Below are 18452 nucleotides of genomic sequence, written 5' to 3' on the forward strand. Positions count from 1 at the left end.
TCTGGGCCAGAAAGCCTAGATTTAGGTCCTGACAGCCCAGATGTATGTCATAACATGTTTGAACAGGGTGATTAGAAATATCTATAATTGAAACAAGACTTTGCTACTCCTGTGGTCAATTAGATCTCTTTATTTCATGCTGCACCTTCACATCAGTCTTCAATGACTTATTGACGACAAAACGAAGATTCCTTTTGTGCAAGTACATTTTCTAATCTCTTAGCATTTGTGAAATACTCTGGATGCAAGCCTCCACGAAAATGGACAACTTCACTTGTATTTCCTTATCATATTCCATCTGCTAATTTCTTGCCCACTCAATAAATCATCTTGAAGCTACTTTGCATTTTCTTCACAGCACACATTCCCACTTAACATTGTCATCCACAAACTTGAAAATATTACTTATGGTTCCCATATCCAAGTCATCGGCAATATCAGGGGTTCACTAATTCTAGTGATCCAGCCTGTCAATGCAAAAATAACACCTTTATTCCTAGACTATTTAGAGACTGTTAACCAATCCTACATCCATCCCAGTCTATCTACCTCTCATCATGTGCTTACCAACCTCATTTGGGGGATGTTGAGCAAAACCTTCCTGAAAGTCCCAAGTATGCTACATCCATTGACTTAGCCTTTATCAATTCTGTTTGTAACATCTTCAAAAATCCCCAAAAGGCTTGTCAAACATGATTTCCCATTCACAAATCCATGCAGGCTATGCCTAGTCAGATCATTATGATCCAAGTGTATATTTATCACATCTTTTATAAATAAATTAGGTTGTTTTCTCTACTACTGAGGTATGGTTAACAGGTCTGTATCTCTGTTTTCTCTCCCCTCTCTAATTCTGGGATTTAAAAAAAATTATCTTCAATGAATACAGACGTAAATTAACTATTTAGATTCTTTGCTATTTCTCTATTTCCCTTATAAAGTCTCCTGACTGAGTATGATGAACCTACAATTGTAGCCAAATGTTTTCTTTTTATTTATCTTTAGAATCTTTTACAGTTCGTTTTCATGTTTTGCTAGTTTACATTCATATTCTATTCTCCCTTTCAGTTTATTGGTTCTCCTGTGTTGGATTCTGAAATCCTTCTAGCCCTTAAGTTTACCATTATCAACGGCAACTCATACCCGTCCTTTTGTAATCTTCTGCCTTGAAGAAATGCATAATTACTACTGTAAACCATGTAGTAATTATTTAAAGACTGTTTTCCAGTATATCACATATCTTTTAATGTATTTTCCAAATTCACCTTAGAATTTGTTCCTCATATCTTCATTATTTCCTTTGTTATAATTACACCTTGGCTCACTTTCAAACATAATCTAAAATTGCATCGCATTATAATCACTCATCCCTAAAAGTTCTTCTTCAAGAATATGAATCATAGTGTGGTTCTAAAATACCGTTTTTTAGATGGTTTTTCATCCAAACCAAGAAGGAAAAGTTGGGTGGTCAACTGTTTAGTCAGAACAGGAAGAGAGCAGGAGGTGTTTCTCATGGACGAGTTGAGCTGGGAGAGCGAACTAGGGAAATACAGGAGAGAAACAAGGAAAAGATGCAAGTTCAGTCTTAGGCAGGGAAACTCTGAGGGGATGTTTGGACAAGAGGAAGGGAGGGAAGTACCAGAAAAAGCTTACTGGATGATCTTAACCTCTGGGATAAATTACTATCCATTGCATATTGCTTAATTGTAGTGCATATGATTTAAATAATGTCTTAAATGCATTGTTTCAGATTTTTATGTAAAATTACACCATAATCTCGTCATTTGATTACTGTTGCACTTATGCCAACACTTACAACTTGATTGCAATTTCTAAGTAAAACTGCTTGCTTGTGCTATGACTATAGCCTGAAATTGCCCATCTTGTCTTGCCTGAAGCTGTTTTTGCTACCTGCCTTGCTCATAACTTAAAGCTACTTGCTCCCTGACTCCTGAAGTTGCTTAGTACTTGGATCTTGATACCTTTGTTTGTGCTTTGTAGTTAACATCAGTAGAACGTTGCTGCTTTAATTAATCTTTATTCATACTGGTGTTGCTAGAAATTAATCTTTCTACTTTAATTGTAGATTGATTGCTGTTTTGATCACAATACTTTTAGAGTTCACTATTATTAGTTTCATGCGAACCACAATATTCTTCATAAAAAGCTCATACATTTGATGAACTTGTTTCCAAGTTGTATACTATACATGAGCCAATTGTGATTGGTTGCTTCTTTAATCAAAATTGCATTAATGAGATCCAAGCTTGGAAAAAACTTTGTTTCAACAGGCCATACTTTGATTTCCTTTTGTCGCTGTCTAGACTTTAGGCACAAACATGGACATGATTGATTGAATGTCAGCTTTAAGAAGTTTTTGACTACGGAGAAATAGTCAATTAGAATATAATATCCCTCAGAAACCTGCCTCATTCTTCACAAGCAGAGATACTTTTTTGGGCTAGATATCATTAAATGCTGTCTGCTGAGACAGAATGCACAATTGATAATGATTAGGATTTTTTAAAACTTGTCAATTATTTTCAAATGCAATAATAAAATATTTTTAAAGGCCTCTGGCATCTTAAAAGACTAAATTACGCACTAATGATAGGCTACCCAGATTTTCAAATGTCAAAGCCAGGAGCCATTTAGTAAGGTAGAGCTCCGTGATGATATCCATGTTGCGCTTGCCAACAGCATGAGAATATTGGAGGCATTTTGGCTGTCATGTGATGACAACTCCCAGAATATGTTCCAGTCAGAGTTGGCGATCTTGTTAAGTTAATGAAGACAGCTGTTGCAACTGACAGACTTCAGTTTCAATAACGTTTCTGCCCTATTTTCTTAAAAACAGTTGAATGAAAATTATCATAAACAAATGTATCTCTAGTGGAAAGTTTGATGAAACATGATATGGCCCAATCAAGTTTGCTGCCACCTTGCATCGTCCTGAAGGATGTCCATCAGTAAATCACCATCAGACTTTTGGATGTTGGTTTGCTCGCTGAGCTGCAAGGTTCATTTCCAGACGTTTTGTTACCTTACTAGGTAACATCTTCAGTGGGCCTCAGGCAAAACAATGCTGAAAATTCCTACTTTCTATTTATATGTTTGGGTTTCAGACTACTTTATCAAGCTGCACTTAAAAGGCATCTGGATGGATATATGAATAGGAAGGGTTTAGAGGGTCAAGTGCTGACAAATAGGGCTGGATTAGGTTAGGATATCTGGTTGGCATGGACAAGTTGGACCAAAGGGTGTGTTTCCGTGCTGTACATCTCTGACTGCACGACCCATGGTTGGCTGTCATCACCAGGATGATTCCGTGCTGGCTTCAAATTTCATAAGAGAAGAATTTCTGCATCTGCTGGAGTTAGGTTGACAAGTGAGTGGCATGCCAATTCCCAGGGCAAGCAGGTTTTGAGTTTTGCTAAATGTAAATACAAGAGGCAGGTTAAAGAAGAAAGGGCTTATGGAATCTGAAAACCAGGGCATTTGAGCAAATTGGAAAAAAACATGTCAGGACACAAGTACCAGCCCAGTAAAACTGTAAATTTTGGTCAGCCAAACTAACTAAATTATAACAAACTAGATAATCTATTTTAGTTTATAATTTATTTTTAAAAAATCATGATATTTATACAAATGTTCTTAATGTTTCAATGTTTGGCTCTTGCTTTACAAAACTGAAGTTAAGATTTCTCCTGCCTTGTACTCCAAAATACATGAGCATTTATTTTGTTCTTTACCTTTTCTGGGCTATAGTTTTTTTTTTAAAACAGCTGTTTAGATATGTTAGGTCACCTCCAGCACAGGCTACTTCAGAGATAGAGACACCTAACCGCTTCTCCACAAAAGCCCTTTTGTTTATTTCTAAATCATCCACCTGAAAGTTTCTAGTTACGGCCTTATCTGCAAAATGCTTCTTGCATTTTCGAGCAAGAATTCCAACCTCACGGCCACTCCCATTACAATGCTAACAAGTCAGAAGTTTACCAGTCTAGCTTTCCTGCAAACCACAAATAAAAACTAAAATTCCTGCAAGGTAATACTTGCGTGTCAAAGCATTTGAAAAACGATGATACAATTGGAGAACTTATGATTAGGCCTTTCAACTAACATTTAAAGTAAAGCTTATTCCCATAGTTCCTTGTGCGAAATGTCGTTTCTCTTTTGTTGCGTCAATTGATGGTGGAGAAAAGCGCACCCGGAACTAGAAATCCATTCGGTGACAAGAGGCACTGAATAAGTGGAGAATACGGATGGGGAAAACTACAACTCCCAGGATGCAACGAGAACTGGGCTCTTCGTAAGTGTTTTGTACGTCATGACGTATATGACGCGTTTACGTGCTGGGTCGGTACGCAGAAGTGACCGGTGAGAGTGTTGCTATTTATTGGTGGTTGAATTCCCTCAAACTACATCTGTCCGGCGTTAATATGTCTGATCAGGTAGATGTTTACGTTTCATTTAAAAACAAACAAATATTGTGCCAGTATAATATTGTGTTTTCGTCGCTTAGTGTAACATTGCAACTCAACACGGGGTTCAAATGGAGGCGGAAGGGAAGGAAGCTGAGTAAAGCTTGGGTGCGCGCTTCGTAGATCGGGGGCGCGCCTTGCAGTTCTGTTTTGGTTTAAATTGGTTGTATAATGTACTTCTTATCGTGAAAGTACAACTTTGGGGGGGGGGGGGCTACTTTCGAATTCTGCCTAATGACTGAACAATGAGGTCGAGCAGCTAGAGATGGATTGTGGCTTAGTTTTGATTGTTGTAATTAGCCTATCCTGGCGTGCATGTACATTATTTGTGTTGTATTTGGTTTAAATCTTTCAGGTTTTTCATGACAAAATACACCAGTTATAAATTGCGCGGTCAGTAGATTGTACATGAGTGAAGAGAGTATCTAATTAATCCACGGATGTTAATGTAAAATATTTATATTTAATAAAATGGATTACGTATATTCAAGTCTTGTTTACCACGACGAGATCTGTCAACTCTAGTTCAAGTACTTTTGAGATTAATTAATTAAAATTATTAATCGAAGCTAGTGAATAGAATTGTTCCCAGTTAGGCCAGGGAACAGAGAATTAAAAGTATAAGGTGCTTAGTTCAGCAGTGTGTGTGCTGACTGTAATAACTGCTTGAATCTGATTTTTATTTTTCAAACATGTCTACAGTATAATTCTGCATCATGTGACTGTAGAGGCAATACTTATAGTCTATGTTTGGGGTGTTGAACAAAACAATACTAATTCCTCTGTCACCAGCAGAATTGGTTGTGTTCTAATTCATACAAGTTACTAAGTTTAGACTGTACTGTCAAGTAAGTCACTTAAACTGAGCCGCACAGCAACAAATATGAGTGAATTGAGTTTTAACTGTCTGTTTGGCCAAGCAGATCAAATACAAAATTACAAATCCATTCTTTGGATTACTTATTCATGGTAGAGGTGTGATTGAGCACATTAAGCTTTTACATTCCTAACATATCTATGTTGGCTTGAAAGCAAGCTTATTATATAGATCTTAATCAGTTGAGATGAGGAATACTTGTGTGTTTCATTTTTGGAGCATTTTATTTGTTTGAAAATACTTATAACTGTTTTTGCTGAAACAAAGTTATATTGATAAACCAAGATATTTGAGATCAGAAATTCCTCTTTGATTTTTGTTACAATTCACTGGGTAGTGTGCTGCATTTCTGGCATCATCACAAATGTGAAAAGAGTCAGTCGAACAATCCAAAGTCCCCAGTTTACCTGACTGATACACTCCAGTTAAAAGATTGTACTCACCAACTATGTTTGCTGTAATTTTGTTTTGCTGGTCGGATTTCTAGGTCCGTGCACGGCATTGATTTCTGTTCCCAAAACCAATATGTCACCATACTAATCGGTGGTGAAGAATGTCAGAGTGGTGTAGGTTAGAAGCAACTGTGCTCACTAGGCTTCTGTATTTAACAAGCAAATAGCTGATTATTTCAAACAAAATGTCCTTGATCAATGGCAATTAGCAATTCATATTTTTTAACTTATAACTATGCAACTTAAACTCTATTCTTTCTTAAACTTTATCCCCTTCACAAACACATAGTTGTGACCTGAATATTAAGTGTGAAAAAGAGAAAAGAAATTTTAGGAGAAACAGTTCAATAGCACCAGTTTAGATTACAAGATTTGATGAGTTTCTTTCTCTCTCTTGTGTTGAATTCCTTTTAGTTCTTTGCTACTGATTGCAACATTGTTTTATGTTGGTTCTTTATTTCATTTGTTTTTTAAGAAGTTGTCCTTTCACTTCAGTTAAGGGCATTTTATTCCTCTTTCAATCAGATTTTTACTGAGAAAAGTGATTGGAAAATGGCTAGCTGTTACTGGAGACATTTTGGTGCCTTCAAACAGGAGAGAGATTCTTTGTGTTTTCTCTTTTCATGCTCGGTGATTCTCTGCTGCATTGATCCCACATAGCCATAGTCACCTAGTCAAGGAGCCAATCAAAATATTGTTGTCAAACTCATTGGCTCCATGCTGACTGTTTTTGCTCTCAATGTTCTATGGAAATACAATATTGCTTACAACGCACACTATGCTCCAATGAACATGATTTATACATTGCTAAATAGAGAGCAGAAATTGAAACTTTTCATCTTGCACTTTAGATTAGATTACTTACAGTGTGGAAACAGGCCCTTCGGCCCAACAAGTCCACACCGACCCGCCGAAGCGTAACCCACCCATACCCCTACATTTACCCCTTTACCTAACACTACGGGCAATTTAGCATGGCCAATTCACCTGACTTGCACATCTTTGGAGTGTGGGAGGAAACCGGAGCACCCGGAGGAAACCCGGGGAGAATGTGCAAACTCCACACAGTCAGTCGCCTGAGGCGGGAATTGAACCCGGGTCTCTGGCGCTGCGAGGCAGCAGTGCTAACCACTGTGCCACCGTTCCGCCCACTTATGATGCAAGAAACCAGTTTACCTCGGATTCCTCTGGAAAGCGAAGTTGTCTCAAAAATTTGAGCAATATTTGAAGTTGGATGTCTCTCTCTCTCTCTCTGTGCTACTTTCATTAAATCATGTTGCTGACAAGCCAGAAAGATGGTTTGCGTACCATATAAATGAATAATGTAAAATGATTGTGCTATTACGTGTGGGTCATATGACTGGCGGACTATATCAAGCATCCCATTGACCATTTGTGACTTGCAGTATGTCACTCAACCAGCCTGTGCTTCCAAGCATCAGAAAAGTATATCCAACATTAGATGTGATTCTGCCATTGAAAGTTATATGTTGTTTAATCCAGACTATGCTAAGAGTTGCACTTAAACTGGTTTCAAGATCATCAAGTGAATACTCATGAATGCTAGAAGCTATGTACATAAATACTCAGTATCTTGTAATATAGAGTTAAAAATCACACAACACCAGGATATAGTCCAACAGGTTTAATTGGAAGCACTAGCTTTCGTAGCGTCGCTCCTTCATCAGGTGGTCTCTTCACCAGCTGATGAAGGAGCGACCCTCCGAAAGCTAGTGTGCTTCCAGTTAAACCTGTTGGACTATAACCTGGTGATGTGTGATTTTTAACTTTGTACACCCCAGTCCAACACCAGCATCTCCAAATCTTGTTTTATAGAGACTGACATTTATACCTTCATTGCACCTTAATCAAAAAAAATCTATGGAGACAGCCAAACCTTGTTACATTGCCAAGGCAATGCTCACAGATCAGAATCTACTTGCCGTGCCTGAGAATTAAGATTGACAGTTAACTGGCATGGAGATGCAGCAAGAACATTTGTAGCCCAACCAAGTAGCTGCTTTTTTCTCATTCCATATAAAATGTTTTTTCCAGTTCAAGTCCATTTCTTGCATCCTAGCTCTGATGACTGCAAGACAAAAAGCTTAAACTTCTGGTTTCATTTTAGCGATTGCTTAAACTCTGTACTTCTAAAACACTTTTTTTTTAAAACTGCAACCATCTTTTTGCACAGGTTTCTTCCTTTAAAGCAGTATTTTCCTTTTTCCAAAAACAAACTTATTTTTGTGCACTTTCACAATTTATGTAATGTGTTAATTTCTGGTTGGTTAATCGTGGAGAAACAGACCATACAATTTTCCTTCAAAGTGAAGTTATAAGCCTACAGAGCCTTACAGAAGATGAAGGTACTTTTTAAAAATTTTGCAATATCAATCCTGACCACTGTTTGTTTGTTTTTTTTGCATGAAAACATTGTATAAGGCAATTTCTCATCCAGACTTTTAACAGGGGCAGGTACAGTGTAAAATTAGTTACAAAGCCCATTTCTGAGAGGTTTCCACAGGGGTTTATAATTTGCATATTCTGCTCTTGAGGATTAAATAGAAGTGATAACATTGGAAAGCTCTTTTTTTATTATATTCAATAGAATCTATTCTGTAGTTTCATAGTGAGTCTGAAAATCCAGTCATTTGAATCTCTGTTACACATTTCATAAATTCTGATCTCATTTTGATTGGCTTTTAAGTTGTTTCTGATTTAAGTAACAAAATTTGTGGCTATTTGAGCAACCAAAGCTTGAATTTTATTAAAGTGTTGGAAAGGGCACTGAAAGCCAAAATGGAAATGTAGTGACCAGAAAGTACATTTACAACATGGCAATCTTTCATGGGCAGTTTCCAGTACAAATGTGGAGATAGATATTTATAATAATGATATGCACAGACACAAGTCCTGAAATCAGCCATTTCTGTAATGTGGTTTTTCTCCATTAAGAGCCTTGGGTGAAAATATAGCTGCATACCAGCAATTGGGTCAGTCGATTTCCACTGTATCCTATGATACAACACGGGTAACTCCACGTGGGATCTATGGTTGTATTGCATGTGATGTACATGTTTACAGCATGCACATACCTGTAACAGTGGCTCACTGGTCGTGATTAAGAGTGGAGCTTTGGTGGTTTCCTTCAACTTAATCCAGAAAATGTTTGATTTTTTTGGAGCAGAAGAAATAACATTTGACTGTTTATTAGCCAGAAGGACCTTCAATTAGTGAATCAACATTGTATTACTTTAGAGATTTCTGTTTGTATTGAGCTTTTTAAGCAAATTTACTTTTGCTGTGATGAAAGCATTTTTGGGAGTTAGAATGTAAATACTCTGACATGTGCCACTATCCAATACAGCACTACACTAAGTGCACAGCTTACTGAGTTATTACAGTCTTATTGCAGTACTGGATAAGTATCAGGGCCACAATCTATTAGGACTTATTTAATTCTTTATGTGGTGTTTATGTTAATTTATCTTGAACCTTTAATGGAAAGCATGATTTAAAAAAAAAATCATTTTAATCAAAAGAAAAGGCTAGACACCTTTTTCTTTGGGAATTTAGTCATGCTGTAGTCATACTGCCCTTTGTTTTTTGCAATAGCATAAGCTGTTCAAACCTACTCTACTATTCAGCTAGATTGTGACTGATTCAAATCTCAACTTTGCCTGTCATAACTCCCATTAACTTGATACCCATATTTTAACAAAAAAGATTGTTCGAATTCTTGAAAACTCCAGTTGTCTTACAGCTTTGCTGCAGCGTTTTGGGATATGAAGTTCCAGATTTCTACTACATTTTTGTGAAAAGTCTGATTTCTTTCCTGAAGAGTGTGGCTCTTCACACACTATCAAGCCTAAACACGTGCGCACATACACACTCACACACTCTCCCATGCATGCACAAACACTTGCTCTGGCTGGCTGTTTCATGCACATACACATGTATGTAAGTCTATGGGGTGAATTTGCATTTAGCAGATACATTTATATTTTGTTCAAAAAGCACACAATGTATAGGCAGTCAATCCATGTGACATTTTATAAACTCCTACTTTGGAAATAGAACCACTCTGTCTCAAGGTAGGGATGGAGACAGACTTTAACCTCACAGTTTTAATGCATTGTCTGAGTTGAGATGTCACCTTTTTTTTAAAATAAAACCTTAAGTTATCACAGGAATGTGATTTGAAAGATGTTCTGGTACTTGCATATTAATGAATCGTGTTATGAAGTTGAAGGTGTGTACTGTACCTTTTTAAGAGAGAGTGTATGCCGTTTTACACCGAGAGCTTACAAGCACCTGTCATATGACGAGCTAGGAGTCCCATCGTGTACTGGCAAATTGAAAATATTTAACATTTAGCTGTGAAATAGGTACCTGAGGTGATTGCTATTTTGGCTAAATTTAAATTGTTGTCAATCAGTTTAAATTATGATCCAGGATACTAAAACCCAATCGAGTTTGAATTTATTGTTTTTGCCAACCACGAACTAATCCGATGTTTGTTTAGAGTATTTTAATAAAAGCAGGCATTTTGAAAGTCAGACCGAGAGTAACTGCCATCAAGAAAGACTGCCATTCAAAACACTTTCTATCAAAGGTACCTTCTTTTATGTGAAACATCTTTTGCAGTAAAAGACAGAAGATGACCCAGGGAGATCTTCACCCGAAAAGAAAAAGACACCGGAGACGATAGCTGTTGTGTGCTTTTGAAATTAAGCTGATTATGATTTTACTATAGGTTTTTATTGGCACAGTATGTTATAGAGTTGGGGGCAGATAACAAGCATTTTCGAGAAAGGGGCGGCTAAGAATTGTGAATAAATGTTGTTTAATGTTCACTTTTTTAGAGTTCAAGAATAAATTAATATCTTTCCTTGCATAGCAGAATTTGGGAATTCTCTGTTACTCATACTTTAACAGATTACGAGACAAAGTGAGCTTTACTGGGTATTTGGTTTAATTAGCAGAAAGGTTCACCGAACTGTCTTAACAATCGAAACCTGCAACCCATTGTAAAAGTTGAAAGACTTAACAGCAATTTAGGTTTGTTCAATATATCGCATCATTTAAATGAGTCATAGAGATGTACAGCATGGAAACAGACCCTTCGGTCCAACCCGTCCATGCCGACCAGATATCCCAACCCAATCTAGTCCCACCTGCCAGCACCTGACCCATATCCCTCCAAACCCTTCCTATTCATATACCCATCCAAATGCCTCTTAAATGTTGCAATTGTACCAGCCTCCACCACTTCCTCTGGCAGCTCATTCCATACATGTACCACCCTCTGTGATCTTTTGCTATAAATTGTGTCCTCTGATGCTGCCCCACTAGCTATCTGATGAAAGAACAGCACTCCAAAAGCCACTATTCCAAATAAACCCATTGGACTGTAACCTGATGTGTGATTTTTAATCTTATTCTGAGGTTATATACTGTTGTTCTTGATTCTACCTCTGGAAGGAATAGGGTTGATGCATTTGAAACTGTCAAATCAGTTTAACACTTTAAAAGCCTTAGGTTCAGGTTATTCTTCAGGTGAGAAATTTTAGACAGTAAAGACAATATTTCCAACTTTGCTAAATTGTGAAGGCAATTTGGATACTGTAAATATTAGTATTGCTCTTGGGTATCTATGTTACACCTGTATCTTACTGAGATGGCAATGTCCTAAACTGAATGCAGTACTCAATTGTATTTGACTCAGATTCTAGATAGCTGAAGCATCACTTCCTCCCATTTCTTTTCCAACCATCTCTGATAGGCCAACATTACATTTATTCCAGTTGACTACTCTTGGTAAATGTCTTTGCACTTTAAATGATTTGTGTCTTGGGCTCCCTAATCTTTTTGACATCTGCATTTCGGTCTGGAGTCACATGTAAGCCAGACCAGATAAGGATTGCAGAATTCCTTACCTAAAATATGTTAGTGATAAAGATGGATTTTTTTGACAATCCTGAGTGGTTAAGTGGTTGCCATTAGGTTTAGGTTTATCTTTTATGAATTCCTATTTCGTCGTCGTGGTATTTGTATCTGTCCCCATGACACCCTGGGGATTTGGATTGTTAGCCCGATGATATTGTTACACCATTGCCTCCACCTGTATTATTTACTGTCTTAATACTGTAAAATTGCGTACTCAACCCTTTACCTTCCTCTAAGGCAATAATATATATGAAGAAAATAACATTCAATCTAAGCACTTGCCCTTTATACCCACTTTCTGGCCTCCCAAACATTTACACAGTCAAAAGGCTATCTTAATGTCTTTTATGCCATTACTCTTTTGTGTAGAACTTTATTGTATGCCATCTGCAAGCCAATATAGATGCCATCCACAGAAGTATTGAAGCACCAGAGGCAGCCCAGATTCAAGGCCCAGTGCTGTGAACAGGTGAAGTAGAAAATATCTAGATGACATCCATACACACTCCCTAGTTTTTGTTTGTGCTTTTTAAAAATCAACTGGATTAACCAAACATGACTTAACATTAATAAAGTCAGGTTGCCCTTGGCTCAGTTGAGATTTTTCCACAAGGAAAATAACATCAAAAATCTGTTCCACAAATAGAAGAATTAATACTTATGGCTCTAGGAAGGTAATCTTGTCTAATAACAACAGACCAGTTTCCTCCACTTTAATATGTTCTTGCTTCTACTTTTAAATTTCTGTCGTTGAACACCGAACCACAGATCATGCAGGGTAATTATGTTTGTGATACAGAAGCTCTGCACTTTAATAGTTCTGGAATAATGATCTTTATTTGCATTCTTCTATGTATGTTTGCTTTTAAAGTCCTGGACAAGATGTACTATCTATGATGCTCAAACCTTGTCACACGACAGGAGATTATGTTAAGTAAGCAGAGAAAAGTCCCCTAAAAGATGTCACCCTTGGCTTCTGTCACTTGTTTTTAATCATTAACAGAGGAGTGTTGTTGGAAAATTATTGAGAGCAAGTAAAATCTTTGTCATTTCACAAATGAGTAGTGGATGGAGGAGGCAAATTTTATTTTGAAGAAGCTTATATTGCTTAAGTATATTTTTTTTGAATGTAGATAAATACCAATTTTAAAAAAAAAACATTCCTCCTAATTTTGCAATTAAATAGAATTACCAAGGAAATGTATGATAACAAAATACTAGATAAAATATGAAAACCTATATCCAATTTTTTTCCACCAATCTCAGAGTAATTGTTCAAAAAGCAGGAAAAATTTTCACAAAAGATCTTCCTCTTTTCCCAAAAGAGCTCCCAACAGAGGCTCTCCACCTTTAACTTCTTGAACTTGAGCCACTACCTTTTTCAATTCTGAAAGTTCTCTCACACTTGTATTGAAACTGAATGCAGTTTCCATACGAGTACATTGCCCACTCCTGCCCCATTTTTAATGTTCAAATTCAAACAAATTTTCTTTCGTAGGTATACTTGAATTTTCTTTGTATTTTAATCAACGTAATTGAATTGGTAGTGTTCTTCATTACTCAGTCTGGCTGTCTTTGCTAGTAGGAAGGTCATAGCAGGAGCAAATTACTGCAGATGGCGGAATCTACTGAAAACAACATTTGCTGGAGATCGCAGTGGGTCAGATAGCATCCATGGAGAGACAGCAAGCTAATGCTAAAGAGTCATCTAGAGTGATCTGTATAATCTCTCGTATATACTTGCATAATTTGAGAAAATTGGTTTGTTGCAGATGAATGCATACTATTTGTTATTGACATGTTAAATGGAACATGGTGTGGAGTGAGAAATGAAAAAGACAAGTATTGGTTCTAACAATGTGTACATCAAACAACAACCACCTGTAACATAATTTTGTTTTGATCCAGTCTCTGTTTTGATTATTAACTGTATCCACAAGTCACAAGTTTCAAACATGTCTGGCGTCTATTAATATTTTGTTTTTAGATTGTCACTCAAAAATATTGCATATTTCAGTAAATAATGCAGAGTATTTGTATTCCAGGATTCACGCATACTTTATTTTGCCAAAGCAAGAAATCTAAAATGGCAGTATAGTTGACCCAGAATTATCTTTAGATTGCATAGACCCCCTATGAGTCAGAGGGAAATTGAGGAAAAAAATTGTAAGGAGATCTCAGTTATTTGCAAGAATAATAGTGGTTATGGTTGGGGATTTTAACTTTACAAACATTTAGACTGGGACTGCCACAGTGTTTAGGGTTTAGATGGAGAGGAATTTGTTAAGTGTTTACAAGAAAACTTTCTGATTCAATATGTGGATGTACCTATTAGAGAAGATACAAAGCTTGACCTACTCTTGGGAAATAAGGCAGGGCAGGTGACTGAAGTGTCAGTGGGGGAGCACTTTGGGGCCAGCAACCATAATTCTATTAGTTTTAAAATAGTGGTGGAAAAGAATAGACCAGATCTAAAAGTTGACGTTCTAAATTGGAGAAAGGCCAATTTTGACAATATTAGGCAAGAACTTCCAAAAGCAGATTGGGCACAGCTGTTCGCAGGTAAAGGGATAGCTGGACAATGGGAAGCCTTCAGAAATGAGATAACGAGAGTCCAGAGAAAGTATATTCCTGTTAGGGTGAAAGGAAAGGCTGGTAGGTGTAGGGAATGCTGGATGACTAAAGAAATTGAGGGTTTGGTGAAGAAAAAGAAGGAAGCACATGTCCGGTATAGACAGGACAGATGGAGTGAATCCTTAGAGTATAAAGGCAATAGGGGTATACTTAAGAGAGAAATCAGGAGAGCAAAAGCAAACATGAAATAGCTTTGGCAAATAGAATTAAGGAGAATCCAAAGGCTTTTACAATACATTTAAGGACAAAAAGGTAACTAGGGCGAGAATAGGGCCCCTCAAAGATCAGCAAGGTGGCTTTTGTGTGGAGCCGCAGAAGATGGGAAAGATACTAAACAAGTATTTTACATCCGTATTTACTGTGGAAAAGGACATGGAAGGTATAGAACATAGGGAAATAGATGGTGACATATTGGAAAAATGTCCATATCACAGGAGGAAGCGTTGGATATCTTGAAATGCATCAAAGTGAATAAAACCTGTTTAAGAAAGGTGGTAAGGACAAGCCAGGGAGTTATAGACCAATGAGCCTGACCTCTGTGTTGGAGGGAATCCTGAGGGACAGGATGTACATGTATTTGGAAAGGCAAGGACTGATTACGGATAGTCAACATGACTTTGTGCGTGTGAAATCATGTCCCTCAAACTCGCTGGAGTGTCGGAGGCTGAGGGGTGACCTTACAGAGGTTTATAAAATCATGAGGGGCATGGATAGGATAATTAGACAAAGTCTCTTCCTTGGGGTGAGGGAGTCCTGAACTAGCGGGCATAGGTTTATGGTGAGAGTGGCAAGATATAAAAGAGACCCACGCAGAGGGTGATACGTGTATGGAATGAGCTGGAATGAGTATGGATGTGGTGAAGGCTGGTACAATTGCAACATTTAAGAGGCATCTGGATGGGTATATGAATAGGAAGGGTTTGGAGGAATATGGGCCAAGTGCTGGCAGGTGGGACAAGATTGGGTTGGGATATCGAGCCAGCATGGATGAGTTGGACCGAAAGGTCTGTTTCCGTGCTGTGCATCTCTATGACTCTAATTCAGTTGAGTTTACTTATTTCCTCATGGCTTCTGTCACTTTCAATCTCATAGGAATAACCCTGAAACAGAAGGTAGTGAAGCGGAATTAAAAGATTGCATTTGCTCAAGCTTTTCCCCATCCTAGTGCCTAACTTGAATCAACAAATAATCAAGGATCAATAAAATGAGCAGGCCACTTTTCTAACATAGGGCCATACTTGAAACATTAACCTTTTTTTAAAATGAGTTTAAACACCATATTCTGCAAGTACATAATAGGGTGAGCCCTTTTGAAGAAACAATTATTCTTTCACTGTTGGTTTTGAAAACGTGGTTCAAGTGACCATCAACTTGCTAGCCCTTTAGAAAGCACAGTCCTTTATATATAAACCACACAGCTCCTGCTGGTGCCATAGGGGTGTTGTCTGAGTATTAATGTGGTTCTCGGTCGTAACCATCCTTTTTTATTGAAATATACATTTAATATTTTCAATTTGCAGGTGGTGATGAAGCTGGTTTTAATTGATAAGCTAAGAAATTCAAGTAACTAGGATTTAGTTTTGGAAAATGTTGTAAAACACAATGAGTGATCATCTAAAAGTAGCTTTCTAACAGCAAAAACATTATTTATATGGGAGCTGAGTCCAGTTTGCTGTGTTTTATTTGTTTCTTAATCTCCCTAATTGTCTTTTGATTTTGCTGTTTTCCCCATAATAGCTATTTCTCTACTAAGTTCTGTTTCTCCTTATCATGTTTCAGTTACCTCAATCTGGAAACATGCAAGAATGTTCACTTTTTCTAGGGTCCCCTCTTGTTATCCCTATTCTTTCTTTCTTTCTCTTGGCTTGTCACCAGCTTGCTCTGTGTGCCTATCTCTCATTCTCCCCTGCAGAGAGCTCCATAATAAAGAAAGTGGCTTTCACAAAGACAGTGAGTGTGTAATGCTTGAAGGAATTGTGACTGACATCACCATCGTATTAAACTGTGACCAATTCCACATCTGCAAAGAATGGGTAATCAGAACACAAGATTTAAGTATGAACATTAGATTAAGTGTTACTGTTAACTAAATAAATGTAGAAACATGGTACAACCATAATTTTATAGCTGCTATGCTGTTTGTGTTTTAATTGTTACATTTTCTTGCTAGTTCAGTAGTTTGCTTGGCTATAAGTCAGTTGGCCTGAGGTGTTTTCTATCTTTATAATTGACCAAGTATGTACTGTAATACAGTAAACTGGTAGTCTTTTGTCACACATAATATTTAAATTTTCGAATAATGGTGGCTTTTTGCATTATGTGCTGAGGAAATAATCTTTGATTTCGAGGTAAATGATTCAGGCATGGTAGGCACTTGCTTGCTATGTTTCACTTGAAGCCCCGTTTCATTTTGAGATAGACAAGCCCCATTTGTCTTGTCTTTCATGGTGTCACTTTAGAATATAGAATAATGTAAATGCTGCACTGTGGATATATTTCTAAAGAAACCCAGGCATACATGCTAGAAAAAATCCAAATTTAAATTTGAGTATTTCTAAATTATTCATTGCTAGCTTTTTCAGTTTATAGCATTAATAAATAACATTTGGTTTAATATAACTAAACAATGTTAATATACTACTCCAATGGGAAAATATCACATGTGCTAGCATTAGTGGTACCTTGGGCTGCTACACTAGGACATGTTTGCATGCTCCTTTAGTAAGAATAAAGTAACGTTTTATGTCTGCTACGAAACAGCATTTTGTGATTGCAGCAAGCACTAGCTAAGTGAGTGCCAGTTGCATCTAGCCATTCAACTTTACCTGCTCGTATGTAACATTTTTGCTATATTGTTTCCTAAAATTTTTTTTGTTAAAAAACTCAGGTATGATTTCTTTCATGTTTCTTGTGTATTTGAAACGCAAATGGCATTGTGATACATTGCCAACACTAAAGGGACAATTGAGCTGATCACTGATCTAGGCAACAGGATGCTGTACAAAGTGATTTTGAAAATAAAATTGTTCTGACCAAAATTCTCCTTTTTTTGTATTGTGAATAGGAGGCAAAGCCTTCCAGCCAAACAGGAGAAAAGAAGGATGGTGAATACATTAAATTAAAAGTTATAGGCCAGGTCAGTGTCATTGTCATTGAATATCTTTGTCTTATTTAGTTCTGCGGTTGCACAACAAATGGAAACTAGGGACTACAAAATAAACACTTTTTTTTTTGCAGGACAACAGTGAGATCCATTTCAAAGTGAAAATGACCACGCAACTAAGAAAGCTGAAGGAGTCCTACTGTCAGCGACAGGTGAGAGCCAAGGGAGAAGTCCTGTTTTCCAGCAGGCAGATAAGCTATCTCAAACAGCTTTACAATAGTGTTAGACTATTCAACACTGTCTCCAAAGAGGTATTCCCCTGTTACATTGGGGATCTGGGGTGGAAAGTGCTGCATGCGTCTGTCCCATGCAACTTACGACTGAGGAAATTTACCAGTACCAGACTATGTGCACATTCTGTGGCCTGGAGAAAACTGTTTCACATTTATGTTGCATGAATCCGTTTGTAGCCACTTTTTTCTTTTTAGTTTTCTTTTAAAAGGTGCTGCTGTTGAAATTTTGCTTGCACTTCAGCCCCACATTCCAGACGGGCACATGGCACAGGGAGGAGTGGGGAAGTCTATGTTTTGTCTTGTGGCTTCGCCTGTGAATCTGGTCAAGATGGCCATTAACCGGTCCAGGCACTGAGCCAAAGAATGGCTTGACTGTTCTGACTATCTGCCCCTCTTTTGCGGTTATGACTGCTTTCTGGAGCAGGAGTACATGGTGTTCATCGGTAAGATGGAGGCCTTTTGTGACCACTGTGCACTGCAGGGGCTGGAGTGCATTAACCTGGATAATGTTATTTTGAAATGGTTTTTTGTTTCCGCAGGAAGAGGGCGGTTTTAATTTACCTTTTTTGTATTGACTTTGGACCCCATGAAAGAACCAAGATGGGCTTTTATTTTAACCAAATGTTTGTCCTTGTCCCAGAGGTGTTTGAGGTCAGTGTA

At 37.5% G+C, this 18452-nt stretch overlaps 1 protein-coding gene across 1 annotated transcript in view; it reads left to right on the top strand.

Moving 5' to 3' along the window:
* Positions 1–4345: 4345 nt before the first annotated feature.
* Positions 4346–18452, top strand: part of sumo1 (small ubiquitin like modifier 1) — a 39159-nt gene continuing 25052 nt past the window's right edge. Inside the window, exons 1-3 of the mRNA XM_043675224.2 lie at positions 4346–4454; positions 17461–17532; positions 17634–17711. Of these exons, the coding sequence (XP_043531159.1) occupies positions 4443–4454; positions 17461–17532; positions 17634–17711 (162 nt within the window). The 5' untranslated portion in view covers positions 4346–4442. The remainder of the gene's footprint in view (positions 4455–17460; positions 17533–17633; positions 17712–18452) is intronic.

This window comes from Chiloscyllium plagiosum, unplaced genomic scaffold (assembly GCF_037043375.1).
Source record: "Chiloscyllium plagiosum isolate Xiang-an unplaced genomic scaffold, Cpla_swu_hap1 HiC_scaffold_32, whole genome shotgun sequence".
In the NCBI taxonomy this organism is placed as follows: domain Eukaryota; kingdom Metazoa; phylum Chordata; class Chondrichthyes; order Orectolobiformes; family Hemiscylliidae; genus Chiloscyllium; species Chiloscyllium plagiosum.